Source organism: Petaurus breviceps, unplaced genomic scaffold (assembly GCF_028583685.1).
Source record: "Petaurus breviceps papuanus isolate PSGF00001 unplaced genomic scaffold, PetGlider_PUasm1.0 140, whole genome shotgun sequence".
In the NCBI taxonomy this organism is placed as follows: domain Eukaryota; kingdom Metazoa; phylum Chordata; class Mammalia; order Diprotodontia; family Petauridae; genus Petaurus; species Petaurus breviceps.
The window spans coordinates 48,630,481-48,644,206 of NW_027185698.1; the positions used below are offsets into that span (position 1 = coordinate 48,630,481).

The 13,726-nt window shown below is 46.9% G+C and overlaps 1 protein-coding gene and 1 long non-coding RNA gene across 13 annotated transcripts in view; one reads left to right on the forward strand and one right to left on the reverse strand.

The window, feature by feature from the left end:
- Nucleotides 1-2,978, forward strand: part of DCTN1 (dynactin subunit 1) — a 39,252-nt gene extending 36,274 nt beyond the window's left edge. For 11 of the 12 annotated variants that reach the window (XM_069072030.1, XM_069072040.1, XM_069072102.1 and 8 more), the window contains 6 exons: nt 147-313; nt 1,189-1,322; nt 1,483-1,675; nt 1,838-1,917; nt 2,333-2,422; nt 2,562-2,978. In XM_069072030.1, the coding sequence (XP_068928131.1) occupies nt 147-313; nt 1,189-1,322; nt 1,483-1,675; nt 1,838-1,917; nt 2,333-2,422; nt 2,562-2,699 (802 nt within the window). In that variant the 3' untranslated portion in view covers nt 2,700-2,978. Of the gene's footprint in view, nt 1-146; nt 314-964; nt 1,018-1,188; nt 1,323-1,482; nt 1,676-1,837; nt 1,918-2,332; nt 2,423-2,561 lie in introns of those variants that run through there. The other variant, XM_069072119.1, reaches the window with a different exon arrangement.
- Nucleotides 2,979-12,369: 9,391 nt separating this feature from the next.
- On the reverse strand, nt 12,370-13,711 carry LOC138149179 (uncharacterized). The gene is made up of 2 exons (XR_011165251.1): nt 13,572-13,711; nt 12,370-13,288 (listed from the first exon to the last, which is right to left on the reverse strand). It is a non-coding gene; the product is annotated as an uncharacterized lncRNA (long non-coding RNA).
- Between the last annotated feature and the right edge of the window lie 15 nt (nt 13,712-13,726).

Below are 13,726 nucleotides of genomic sequence, written 5' to 3' on the forward strand. Positions count from 1 at the left end.
CCCTGGCCCCTGGGGGTCTCCTCCCCTGCCCTCTGGGTGTCTCCTCCCCTGGCCCCTGGGGGTCTCCTCCCCTGGGCCTGGCCTGTGTCTCCTCCTCCACACTCCGGCACCTGTGGGGCATCAAGGACTCTGTGTGTCTCTTACAGAGAGTTTGAGGAGACAATGGACACCCTCCAGGCAGACATTGACCAGCTGGAGGCTGAGAAAGTGGAGCTTAAGCAGCGTTTGAGCAGCCAGTCCAAAAGGACAATTGAAGGGCTGCGGGGAGCGCCTCCCTCGGGCATCGCCACCCTTGTCTCTGGCATCACTGGAGGTGAGCAGTGGGCTGGGGGGGACTTGGGCCAGACCATGAGGAGTAGTGAGGGCCCTGCCTCTCCCACAGAGTCCAGCATGGTCTAGGCTCTTTCTGATGTGTGGAGTTAGAACTGGAAGGAACCTTGCAGGCCATCTAGTCCACCCCCCATTACTCCCCTTAGGGCCATTGTCCTGTCTACTCCAAACTCTGGTTCTTTCAGTGCCCTGGGTCTTTCTGCAGAGGCCCCATTATATTAAAGGAGGGCCTCCCCTTCCCTCCTGGCCCCCCCAGCTTGGGCAGCTGCATGTGAAGGAGAGCAAGTGGGGAAAGGGGAGGGAAGACTCCCAAGTCATCTTGTCATTACCTCCTGAAAATATAGAGGAATGTACGTGCAGGCCAGAGCCCAAGGGCCTTCTATGGGGAACAGGCCCCTTTACCAGGAAACCCTGGGGAGGGTGTGGAGGCTGCGCTAGTCTTAGGCCTCCTTGGCTGTGGGAGCATATGGACAACTTGAAGACTGTGGTACGTGAGCTAGGGCATAAACCTGCCTCTGAGGACTGTGGATTCAGGTTCCTGCTCCTTTCCTTGCACCCTGAAACACAGACACCCTGTCACATGTGTGTCTCTTCTCTCCTCTCTCCCCTCCCCCATGGGCTGGCCTGGCCACAGAAGAACAGCAGCGAGGTATAGACCTACCTGGATGCTGATGGGGGTTGGGGGATCGTGCCTGACTTCCCTGTCTTTGGGGATTCGGGGCTGGTAGGGCAGTGGTCAGTGTTAGAGGGGGTGATGAAGATGGGGGAACTGTAAGGCTGGGGACTGAGCATGGGGTGAGCTCTGAGCCTTGAGATCCCTGTGCACTTGTGAATGCTCTCCTGGTGTCTGCCCCACAGGAGGGGCTGCAGGGCAGCCTCTGGCTAATGTCCCGGGCCCTGGGCCAGTGAAGGACTCCCCACTGCTGCTGCAGCAGATTTCAGCCATGAGGATGCACATCTCCCAGCTACAGCATGAGAACAGTACCCTCAAGGTATGGGACCAGGAGAAACTAAGTGAGGCAAGGAGTGGGAGCCCCTCCCTGGCCTGGCTGATGGAGAAGGGGCTGCTGGGAGGGTGTGAGCTGGAGGACAAAGGCTCCTCCACTGCCCCCTGCCCTTATCACCTCCTCTCTCTTGTCTTCCTGGTCCTAGGGAGCCCAGATGAAGGCAGCGCTGGCAGCTCTGCCTCCCCTGCACGTGGCCAAGCTCACACCCACAGTGCGGGAAGGCCCAGAGAGTGAACTAGCAGCTGGAGCTTTGTACCGGAAAACTAGCCAGCTGCTGGACACACTTCATCAGCTCAGCACAGGCACACGGGTGATAGATATCACGAGGTCTAGCCCTGGTAAGAACCCAGCCTTCCCATCTTGCTCAAGCAGCCCTCTGCACTGACAGAGGCCTTGCTTGTGGGCCAAGACTGCCATCCTTCTTCCCCAGTGCTTCCCTTCTCTCCCCTCCCACCCTCACCTGGCCTGTGGCGCTCACCAGCTTCTTCCTTCCCTTCCAGCTACAAAGAGCCCTGGGGCCCAGCTTCTGGAGCAGCTTGCCCAGCTCCAATCCCTGAGTGATACCATTGACAAATTACAGGTTAGAGCCCCTCCCCCCCCAACTGCTTGCTCTCCTTGTCTCACCACTACTTTTGGTGATTCCTGAGCCAGGTTATTCCTGCCAACATTGAGGACCCCACTTCCTGGGTGCCTAGATGCCAGGCATTGTGAGGAAGACCAGGGACTGGCCTTGGCACTGCCTTCAGAAAGTGCTCAAGTCCAGCTGAGGAGGCTGTCTCATGAGTCAATATACAGTCAGGACAGACAAGAAAGTTAGCAGAACCTAGGCCCCTTTCCCACCAGCCCTAGGGGAAGGGGCCCAAACAATAATGGAAAGCCTTAGAAAAGACAAGACTTGCGTTTGGGAGAAGCCCAGGCCTCCTGTGCATGAGGAGGAAGGCTCTAAGCTGGCGGCTTTTTCCCTCCTAATCGATGTTCCCATTTCTTCCCCACAGGATGAGGTGATGAAGGAGACTGTCTCTCAGCGCCCAGGAGCCACTGTCCCCACTGACTTTGCCACTTTCCCCTCATCAGCCTTCCTTAGGGTGAGGGTGAAGCGGGGCACAGGGATGGTACTTTACAAGGAATGAGGAGACTGGGGGTAGGGAGGGAGCACGAGGATCCCCAGGCACCCAGTACTGCATGACTATCCCTGACAGGGCACATTGTCTTCTTTCCTCTCAGGCCAAGGAAGAGAAACGAGAAGACACTGTATATGTGGGCAAAGTGACCTTTCCCTGCACAGCTGGCCTTGGGCAGCGGCACCGACTGGTGCTGACCCACGAACAACTGCACCGGCTCCATGGCCGCCTCATCTCCTAGTTCCATCTGCCTCCCTCAACTCCTTTTCATGTTTCCCTGACACCCTGAGGGTTCTGCCTGCTGCTGCCTCATCCCACCTTCCCACAGACATGTCCCAGATAAAGAATATCACTACTTGTATAAAGCCATAATGCTAACCCTCCCCCAGCCCCTGGCCTTAGCTGTTCTCTCCTTCAGGGGAAGTCAGGGGGAGGAGCAGGGTTGGCCTGGCCCAGGGGAGGAGTGCTCAGCCCCAGCATGGGGCATCATCCCCTCAATAAAGCAGCTTCTTCCTCAGCACTATATGCACGGTGTTGGTAGTAGAAGGCAGGGGTGGGGGCCAAAGGGATGGCTGGGTGCAGACCCCAGGGCCAAGCCAGTCCCCCACAGTGACTCAGAGGGCAGCAGCTTTCCCTCTCCCCTTCTGGCAGTCTTGGGTCCCAGACAGGAGAGAAAGGGAGGCTGTGCTTTGGGGTCTACCCACTTTCATGGCCAAGTAGCCCTTAGAGCTGGGACAGCTCCTTAGACATCCTCGTGTCCAACCCCTGCATTTTCACCCTCACGTTCATTGGGTGCCTTGTGCATTGTGCTGAGTATACAAAGACTGACCCAAGACATAAGCAGCTTACAGCATGGTGGGGTTTGCTGAGGGTGAGGCAGTCCTCACCCAGTGCCCTTTAGGTAATGGGAGGGTGAGAAGCCTTGTTTTATTTGGATACCAACCTTGTGTTTATTCTCTCCACTCTGGCAGCCTGAAACCATCCATGCTTCGTTCCCCCTGCATTCCTGCTCTAGGCAGCAAGAATAAAATCTCCCTGTGATCTGTCCCTGGTGCTGAAGGCCTTCCCCTGGATCCTTACTCCTTTGTAGACACCAGTCTTGTCAGTGGTTATATACTGCTTGTGTCAGACTCAAATAGAAACGGGTGGAGTGTGTTAGAAAACCACAGATTAACAGCATTATCTATGCTATATTTTAGTTTTATTTTGTTGAACATTTCCCAATTGTGTTTTCATCTGGTTCTGGTGGGGCAGGGGAGTTTGGGGCAGTCTGCTGCCTCTCTTTTACAACACTCACCCAGTGGCAGTGTCTGGAAGACAGCACATGTGCGTGTGCACGTGTGTGTGCATCATATACCCATGCAGCTTGGTTTGGATTCTGGAGAGAGTGTGGTGATGTATGATTGGCAGCCATGCCGCATCAGTGGGAAAACGGGTGGTAATGTCAAGATGGGCTGTCGCTGGAGGAATTGGCCACCATGGCAGAGAGCATTCTGTAGTTTCCTGCCTGTGATACAGCAGGCTCACCTCCTGTTCAATTTCATCCCAACTCACTGCCTGTCCAAGATGTGTGTGTGTGTGCATACACACAAATGTATGAGTACATGCACAGTATAGGTGTATATACACAGACAAAACACATAAACGTGTGTGCATATCACCTTGGACTTGGACGCATCTGAAAACATGCATATGTGTGCACACACATAGCTATGTATGGGTATGTACGTGTGTGCTGATGAGGTATAGTTTTAAGCCATCTTAAAATTTCATCAAGACATTTTTGGGACCCTCTACATGTGTTCTGATGGACTCCAAGGGCTGCCTGTGGAGCTGCATGCCTATAGGCAGTGAATGAATGAAAAAGCATTTGCTAATGACAAAGCACCGAGGGCACACACAGAGAAAGCAAGAGAGTGCCTGTTGTCGAGTTCACATTCTGGTGGGGGAGAGCACAGACAGGCTTCAGCGATGAGACAGGTGGAAAGGGACCCTGGCCCTTGAGGTATAGTAGCAAAGTGGGTGGTCATGCCTTTTCTTTCATAATGTCATTTCTGCTGAGTATTTAACAGTACCAAGGAGTGAGAACTTTGTTTTCTGAGTCTGTTAGTTATGGCTTGTGAGGAGGTGGGCCTATGCCCCCCACAAGAACAGTTGGCAAGTCACCCAGGGGTTGCTACATAGCATAGATGATGGCTTTGGGGGATGGTCTGGAAGCAGGATTGGGGGCTACCACTCTAGGGACTTTGGGGCTTATCTGCCCATTGGTGGCAACTGGTATTCACAGAAGGTCCTCTTTCACAGGAACTGTGGGAATGCTTCCTACTTCTTCATCCACTTGATTTTCTAATGGCTGATTTAAGTAATTGGATCTTGTTGAGTCAAAATAATAGCTAGAAATTATATAGCATTTTAAGGTTTGCTTAAGTACTTCATATTTCTTACCTCGTTTGATCCTCACAATGACTGAAATTGGTACTATATCTCCATTTTATAGATGAGGAAACAAGTCACACAACTAGTAGATTTCTGAGACAGGATTTGAATTCAGGCCTTGCTTCCAGGCCCAGAGATCTATTTGCTGTGCTTCATAACTATATGACATTTAACACTAAATTTTGCAAAGTACTTTACATACATTATCTCTTGGTTCTCTGGATTAAATCACAGGTGGTGATTACTGTTGTAGCGAGCACCCTAGCATACCCAGGATGGCTGCTAGCACAGGTTCTGTGATTTGCTTTTCTAAAGGAAAGCAACTTAAAAAGGGTTCAATCTTACTTTAATCAAACATATATCATTTACCTAGTTCAGGGGGAAAATTCAGCACCCTGAATTTCAGAGAATACAAACGTAAGTTAATAAGCAGACAAAAAATACAGAGAAAATAACACAATTTAACAGAGACCATCACATACATACAGTTAATTATGAGAGAGAAGCACCAACATCTGGGTTTTCAAAGCTGGGGGGCTCAATAGTTGCCCAGAGTCTCATCTGGTCAAATCACACAATTCTTCCCAAAGTGAGTCCCAAAGCAAAACCTCATCTCAAAGGTATATATGGCCTCCTCCAGGGTCAGACAACATCACAACCTTCCTGACCCACTTGACTACAAAATAACAGAAGTTGTGCCTTCCTGAAAAACAAGCCTCTCACCACAGGCTCTATGTGATCACATTCAGCCTATTAAGGGGCAGAGTTTATTTTCAAATCAGGAAAGGTCCTCAAATTCACCTAGGTCTATTAAGGGACAGGGAAGATCTTCAAATTCCTATTACCATTACAATTTCCTCCATGTTATGGATAAGTCAATCGAGACTCAGAAAATTTGTGACTTTGCCAAGGTCCCACAGCTAGCAAACTGTCTGAAGTGGGATTTCAATCCTTCCTCTTCACAACTAGCATTCTGTCCTCTCTACCAGACAGCCACTAACATGATAGAATGATGCAATTGATAAAATGCCATCTTTAAACCTGAACTTCCAGAGAGCCTCAAGAGCTATAGTCCATTTAGAACTTTGCAGGGGACATTTTCCAAGATCCTGGTGAATACCTTTGGTGAAATATACCCCCTGTGTTTTGGCCAACAAACATTTAATAAGCATCCATGTGTGTCAGGTACTAGGGATATGAATACAAATGAGAGACAGTCCCTGCCCTAATGGAGGTTGTATTCTCTTAAGGGACTACAGCATACTCACAGATAAGCAAATACAGGAAATATGCAAAATAGTCATGAGATAGTTGGGAATAGGAATGGGTTGGGAATACTAGTAACAACAGTTGGGGGAACCAGGAAAGGTCTCGTGTTGAGCCCTGAAAGGTGCTAGGGGTCATAAGAGGCAGAGGTGAGAAGGCAGAGCCTTTCAGGCATCAAGGAGAGCCTGTGTAAAGTTACAGGAGTGGGAGGTGGGACATCATGCTTGGGGAACATCAACTAGGCCACTGTGCTTAAAGCATAAAGTATATTAGAAATCACATAGAATCAGCCTGCAAAGAGAGGTTGGAGTCAGACTCTGGAGGACTTTTACGTGTCAAAATGCTAAGTTGTCTCTGGGGTTGTATGTTGATCAGTCCCCAACTCAGTGTTTGGTATTTAGAACCATCCCTTCACAACCTGCTTCCAATCTACCTTTCCAGCATGTATTATACTCTCCTTATTTATTCAGCCAAACTTTAAAATTTGTCTCCAGAACAGGTTTCTTCTGAAGGATGTGTTTAGGAGTAAAAACAAAAAAACAGACTACCACCCATTTTTATAGATGAGGAAACTTGAGACCCAAAGAAGGAAAAGGACTTGCCTGGATCATGGCTATTCATTCATAGGTGGGATACAAAACTGACTCCAAGTGGCTGCCTGAACCTGGTGGGGTCCTGACCACAACGACCCCTTTTCAATCCCTGGAATTCTTCCCGCCCACACCCCCCCCCCCCAACAACTGGCAGAGTCCAGGCTGTGCTCCATAGCTGGCCTCAGGGGCTATCAACTAAAGGGAAGGATTAAAGGCCATGCATGCCTAGAAGAGAAAATGTATTTCCCTTCCCTTCCCTCAGCATCAGATGATTGGCTAAAAGGGTCATTGGTTACAGGCCAACTTGGGAGTGGATGCATCAGGCTGCTTCCAGGACCTGGGAAGTACTGATCTGAGTGAAGATGAAAGAAGGCTCTGGTGGTGACAGTGGGTGCTGGGGCAGTTAACCTTAGTTTGGTCAATTCCCTGACCGTGCACTTGAGCCACTTTTCCTAAAAACTTTCTTTTTTTAAAAGACAAATTTACTGGAAGTCTTGGCCCCATCCCTGAGATGATGCTGTGCCCAGAAAGGAGATGTAGAACCTCATACCCAGTGTGAGCTCAGTACCGACTGCCTATGGCATAATATGAAAAAGTGAGCCTCTCTCTTCCCTCATTCATGGGCCCACACTCTAACCATAAGCTTGTGGTCTCCCCCATTTGTGAAATATGAAACTATGTATACACATATATATGTATATGCACACATGAATTTTAATTTATAATTTTCTAGGGATGAATATCATGTAACCAGTCAAGTTAAAATTTTATTTTATTTTTTTAATTAAGCATGTATTTTTTATCTCCCTCCCATCTACCCCCTCTTATTACAAACTCTTCTAACAAATATGCAGAGTCAAACAAATACAAATTCCCACATGGGCCATGTCTGTGTCTCATTTTACATACTGAGTCCTTGGTCTCTGTCAGGAAATGGGTAGCATTCTTTATCATTGATCTTCTGGAATCACAATTACAGACGTTGGTCAGAATTATTAAGTCTTTAAAACCTGTTCATTTAAAACATAATTTTTGTATGAATTGTCCTAATTCTGCTCAATTCACCCAGAGTCAGTTCATATAAATCTTCCCAGGCTTCTTTGAAATCCCTTTCATTATTTCCCATAGCACAGTACTGTTTCATTAACTTTACCTACCATAATTTGTTTAGCCATTTCCCAGTTGATGAGTATCCCCCCCACACCCACACCAAAAAAGAGCTACTAGAAATATTTTCGTACATATAGGACCTTTTCTTCTTTTTCTAAAAATCTTTTTAGGGGATAAGTCCAAAAAAAGTAAATAAGGGATATTTTTACCAATGGGTTACACTGATGAAGTTTGGCCAGCATACTAATGTGCTCACTTTAAATAAAATCTTATAAAAAGTAGCAACTGCACACACAAATTGCATTTTAACCAGTAATTTTTTCCTGCCAAAGGATCGACTTTAATACCTTGGAGTGCACAACTAATCTGGTCCATCTCCTTCACTATTAAGATCCCCTTCAAAAGGCTTGTAACAGTTGTGAGCTTTCCCTTGATAAGGTGAGGGGGAAAGGGGCATTTACTTCTCAGTTCAGGGATAGAGGAAAAGTCAGTTCCTTCTCAGTCCCTTTCATGATGTAGCTGTCTTTTCCATCTAATTACCGTATACAGTTTGTCCTGTATAAACATTGGCTTAGGGAATGCATGATTCTTTGCAGATTAAGGAGCCACTGCTTAGCATTTCCAATCTGTCTTTATATAACCTGTCCTATGGCACCCCTCCCTCAATCATTCTGGCTCTTTTAGCACAGGCAGAGAACACAGGCAACCAATGTTATAAGCACCATAGGAGGCAAGGAGTGATTTGGGGGCTTACACTATAATCCCTAGGGAGAAGGGGTCTACCTTCTACTGGTGGTTGCTACCACCAACCAGTGACCAACTGTTGCAAATGAGTGGGTAAGTCCAAGAGTTCTGAGTACTCCCCCAGAGCACTGATCCTGCTTCCCACCTGGTCCTGAAGCCATCATGCTGGCAAATAATCCCTAAAGAGGTAGGACATGGTAACTGCTTCTGCCATTTAAAGCTCCTGCCTCATTGTAATGTTAATAGGATATAAGATCTTCCTACTAAGGGAAGCTTGATTAGGGGAGGCTTGTTTTTCAGGGAGGTCCACACCTTTTGTTTGTAATTAGGTAGTGGGTCATGAGGGTTGTGATGCCCTTTGACCCTGAAGAAGTGTATATATACTCTGAGTTAGCATTTTGCTTTGGGGCTCACTCCCTGGAAGAGTGTTTGTGTGATTTGGCCAGATGAGACACTCTGGGTAGCCGTTAAGGAGCACCCCCCCCCTTTGAAAAACGCGGATGTTGGTGCTTCTCTCTCTCTGGTAACTATGTATGTATTGCTTCGGTCAGACAGTTGAATCCATCTGTTGATTTGTGCTAATTTCTCAGACAGTTAGAAGCCCTGTCTGTTGATCTTTATTTCTCTGCTTGTATTTTCTCTATTTTCTTTGTTTGGATTTCCTCTGAAGTGCAGGGTACTGACTTTTCCCTTGAATTAATGACTGTAATTTAAAAAAATTATTGACCCCTTGCACAGCTGTCTTGCCTAGTAAAACAGATCCAAGAACCTGTGCTAGCAGCCATCCTGGGTATGCAGGGTGGTTGCTGCTACACTAATCTGCAGCCAAAAGACCCAGAAAAGAAAGTTTTCAATACCAAAGTCCTTGACACTGTCAATTATTCAAAATCAGAATACAGGGGTGATTATATCCATTGAAACCCATGAAAGAAGATGCATTGCCAACTTCTTTGCCAACGGACCTTTCCATAAGACCTACAGCTGAAGCCTCCCATGTGTTGTTTCCTGCATTAGAATGTGAGCTTCTCGGGAGCAGGGCCCATCTTTTCTATTCGTATCTCCAGTGTTCCCCACACAGTAAAAGCTTAATAAATGCTTTATTTACTTATAAATTCATTCATTAGGCTATAGTGATCCTTGATGTCCACCATCTTAGTCATCTTTTCTTCCTGGGATCCTATATTTAGCCTGTGTCTCCTAGAAATCATGCAGAATGAGGGATGTCTGCCCATCTCCCTTCCTGGGCAGCTTGGCTGTGTTGGTAGTGGTGTAATGGAAAGAACACTGAACTTGGTCAAGGGACCTGAATTTGAATCCAGATTCTGTTACTAACTGGGTGACTTTTGGTACCTGAGGGGGTTTGACCAGGTGACCTCTATGGTTCATTCCCTGTCTAGATCTATGATTCATGATCCTAAATCCCACCCTTATTTACTATTTGGGTGATGCTGGGCAAGTTACTTTATCACTCCTTGTTCCTTCATCTGTTAGAAAAAGGGGAGAGGGGATAATAATGCTCATACTACCTACTTTATAGGGTTGTGGGGAAGAAAGTACTTTGTAAACTTTAGGGACCTATAAACAGAAACTGTTATTCTTACAATCATCCTGTATCCAGGCCCAGTTCTCCCTCTAAGCATCACTGCCACATCTACAAAGTACTTAATGGACATTTCAAACTGGATGTCTTAAATGTAATACATCCCAAATTGAACTCATTTTCCCTCTTTCAAATTGTTCTATTTTTGTTGAAGGCATCACCCTCCTTCCAGTCTCCCAGGTTCATAATCTCAGCATTATCCTCTATTTCTCAAACTCCCTTACATCACATCCAACCAGTTAACAAACCTTGCCATTTTGAACTCCACAGCATCTTTTGCAACCCAGCCCTTCTCTCTTCTCACATAGCCACCACCTTAGCTCACTCTCATCATCTCTTGTGAAGATTTTTGCAACAACCTCCCAGTCTGGTCTCCCTGCTTCAAGCCTCTCACTACTGTAGTATGTCCACACAGTTGCCAAAGTGATTCTCCTTAAAGCTCAGATTTGACCATGTTAGTCCCCTATTCAACCAAATCCAGTTGCTCTCTATTAAAATAACAAGTATTTAATTATTTTTTATTTATTCTCCTTATATTTCTTCTGTATGTACTTTTTTTTTTAATATACTTATCTTCCCAATTAGAATATACAAACATTGGGGCGGCTAGGTGGTGCAGTGAGTAAAGTGCCCAGTAAAGCGCCGGCCCTGGAGTCGGGAGGACCTGAGTTTGGTTCCAGTCTCAAACACTTAACACACACACACACAAAAACTAGCCATGTAACCTTGGGCAAATTACTTAACCCCAATTGCCCTCAAAAGGCAATATATATATACACACAAACATCTTTTTTGTATATGTACCATTTCATTCTTTGTACTGAGACTACTGGGCACCTAACCCAGTGCTTAGAACACAGTAAGTGCTTAATAAATGCTTGGCAACTGTTCCCGAGACATACTTACACAGCTACCTGCCCTTTCTCTGGTGAGCAGTGTGGGCAATTTCTCTCTAAATTCGTTATTACTGAATTCTCACCTACATAAATAACCACCCTTCTGTCCACAGAGCTTTATAATAGTCTCTTCCAAGAACACATCCTCTAGGCCTGGCCTTTTAGGGCCCGACCTACATGGTTCATTATAACATACTATCAGATTATTAACAGGAAGGAAAGCATTAAACAGGGAGCTATGGCCTCATCAAAGGTATTTGCCACTGCCATGTAGGATGTCCAGCAAAGAATATAAATGGAAGAGGGTTTCCCATTATAGGATCATAGTTAAAACTGAAAGAGAATTTAAGAGGCCGTCTAATTCAACCTTACCATTTTACAGATAAGAAAACCAAGGCCAAAAATTACCCAGGATTGCACAGGGAGTAAGCAGCAAAGTAGAATAAGGCTTTCCAAATATTTCTATTTGCCAATAACACTGTGGATGAATCAAACCCCTGAACAGTGAAGAACCTCCTAATTAAATGACATCCATCATTAATCAAAAGTGAATCCAGTATATTATCTCATATCCAAATTTGTTTTCTTCTCAACATCTCTCCTGTCCATAACCAATCAACACATAAAAAAATCTGTTATATGCTCTATTCCATACCAATGGACAGCTCACCGATGCATAGAAGCAGGCGCAGGTGACTTCTGGATACTCACACAGCCATACCTAGTCCTGGGGTGGGGAACCTTCAGCTTTGAGGCCACACCTGCCCTAGTCCAAATCCTTGTTATTTTGTCTGAACTACTGCAATGCTTTCCTAAATAGGCTCTTTACCTCAAGTTCCTTCCTACTAGAATCATCTTCCATACATTACATAAGCAAAGTGATTTTCCTAAAGCATATGCCTGACCATGTCACTCCTCTATGCAATACAGTGGTTCCCTATTACTTTTAGGATCAAATATAAACTCCTCCCAACATTACTATCCTCCATACTCTCTATGGTCTAGTAATTTAAGCCTACTTGTTAAATAAAACATAGACACACACTCCACACCTATACCCTCTCCTCCATCTCCTTCCTACTCTGTGATCCCTGTCTGAAATGTTTTCTTTTCAGTTCTGGCTCTTGGAAACCTTGGTTTCCTTCAAGACCCATCTCCAGTACTATTTTCTATGGGAAGCTATAATTGGTGCCCTCAGTTGCTGCGCCTTCCCCCCAAAGGTTAACTAGGCCTTGTTTTCTATATGTATGTAGTTGTACATTCTGCTTTTTACTTTTTTTAAAATTTATTTTCAATTCACAGAACAAAACAAGCATTTCCATAACAGTACAACAAAAAAATGACTGCCTATGAAACTGCAAATCTGCCTTGTACAATTTGCTATTCCCTCTAAATATACAAGCTATCATGTAAATTTTTTTCCCTTTCCTCCCTGATCAGGTGGTGGGACCTGGACCCCAAAAAGCCCTGAGACCAAGTCTCTGGAAGTAGTCCCGCCCCGCCTCCTGAGAGACCTGAGCCAGTAATTCCTCAGATTAAAGACAGATGCAGGGGTTCCTGGCCAAGGACCATACTCTGGGAGTCCTTCTATCCTCTCCCTTCAACAAAGCTATCTCGGTGAGTTTTCTCATGCACTCCTATCAGGTTGCAAGTTCCCCAAAGGAACTTCTATAAGAGTCACGATGAACTTTTACCACTTGACTAGAAGATGGTTTGAATTCGTTCCAGGTCCCTCCGCTCCATGCCCTGACATTTTCAGGGTACCTAGCACCCCGTAGCTTACTCTCCCCGCGATCATTAGACATAAATGTACACAAGGTTCTAGAACGCAGAGGCTGTTTCGATCTGGTCTTTGTATAGGCATCAATCGGCTTACTGAAGGGCCAGCCTAGCCTCGAGAAAGCCAAGTGTATACAGAACGTCCGGCCGGTGCTCTGCGGCGGGGCTGGAGAGTCCCGACAGCGGGCTAGCAGCCTCGTGACCCGCGGCTCACTGGTCGGGGGCGTCGGCCTGCGGGCAAGGAAGGAGGCGGCCCGGCCGCTTTAGGGAAACGGTGCCGTACTTTCTACGGCCTCCCAAGCTTCTCCCTGAGACAAGACCCGGCATTTTAACGGCCTTCGGACAACAGTGGGGAGCGGAGTGACGGGGCAATACTTTCTCAAGAAGCAACGGGCCAGGAGGTGACCTTTGGAAGGAGGAAGGGGGAAAGATGTGACCGGAAACGGAAGCAGGCCTGTTACTCATAAAGAACTTGAGGGAGAAAGTACGGAGAATGTGCACGCGCCAAATGCTCCAATAGGCTATCGCGAGAACTGGAGTTAGGGCTCCCCGCCCCCTGGATTCCACCCTCCCCCATTTCCTCCTCCCTGTTCCTCTTTCCTGCAGCCAAGGATTGCAGCGGTTGGGCCTGCGGGCATGGGTGTCGACTTCTCCCGTAGATGGAAGTGGCTCAGAGATCCAACAATTACCTCATTTTCTAATACACATTAGACCGACCTCAGCTTCCCTAGGGGCCGGTGGTCCCCGGAAGCTCCGCCCCATTCCCATCAGCACCGCTGGAAAGGCGGGAAGCAGCGCGCACGCGGAGGCCGCAGGGGCGCCGGTGGCCACTCCTTACTTCCGG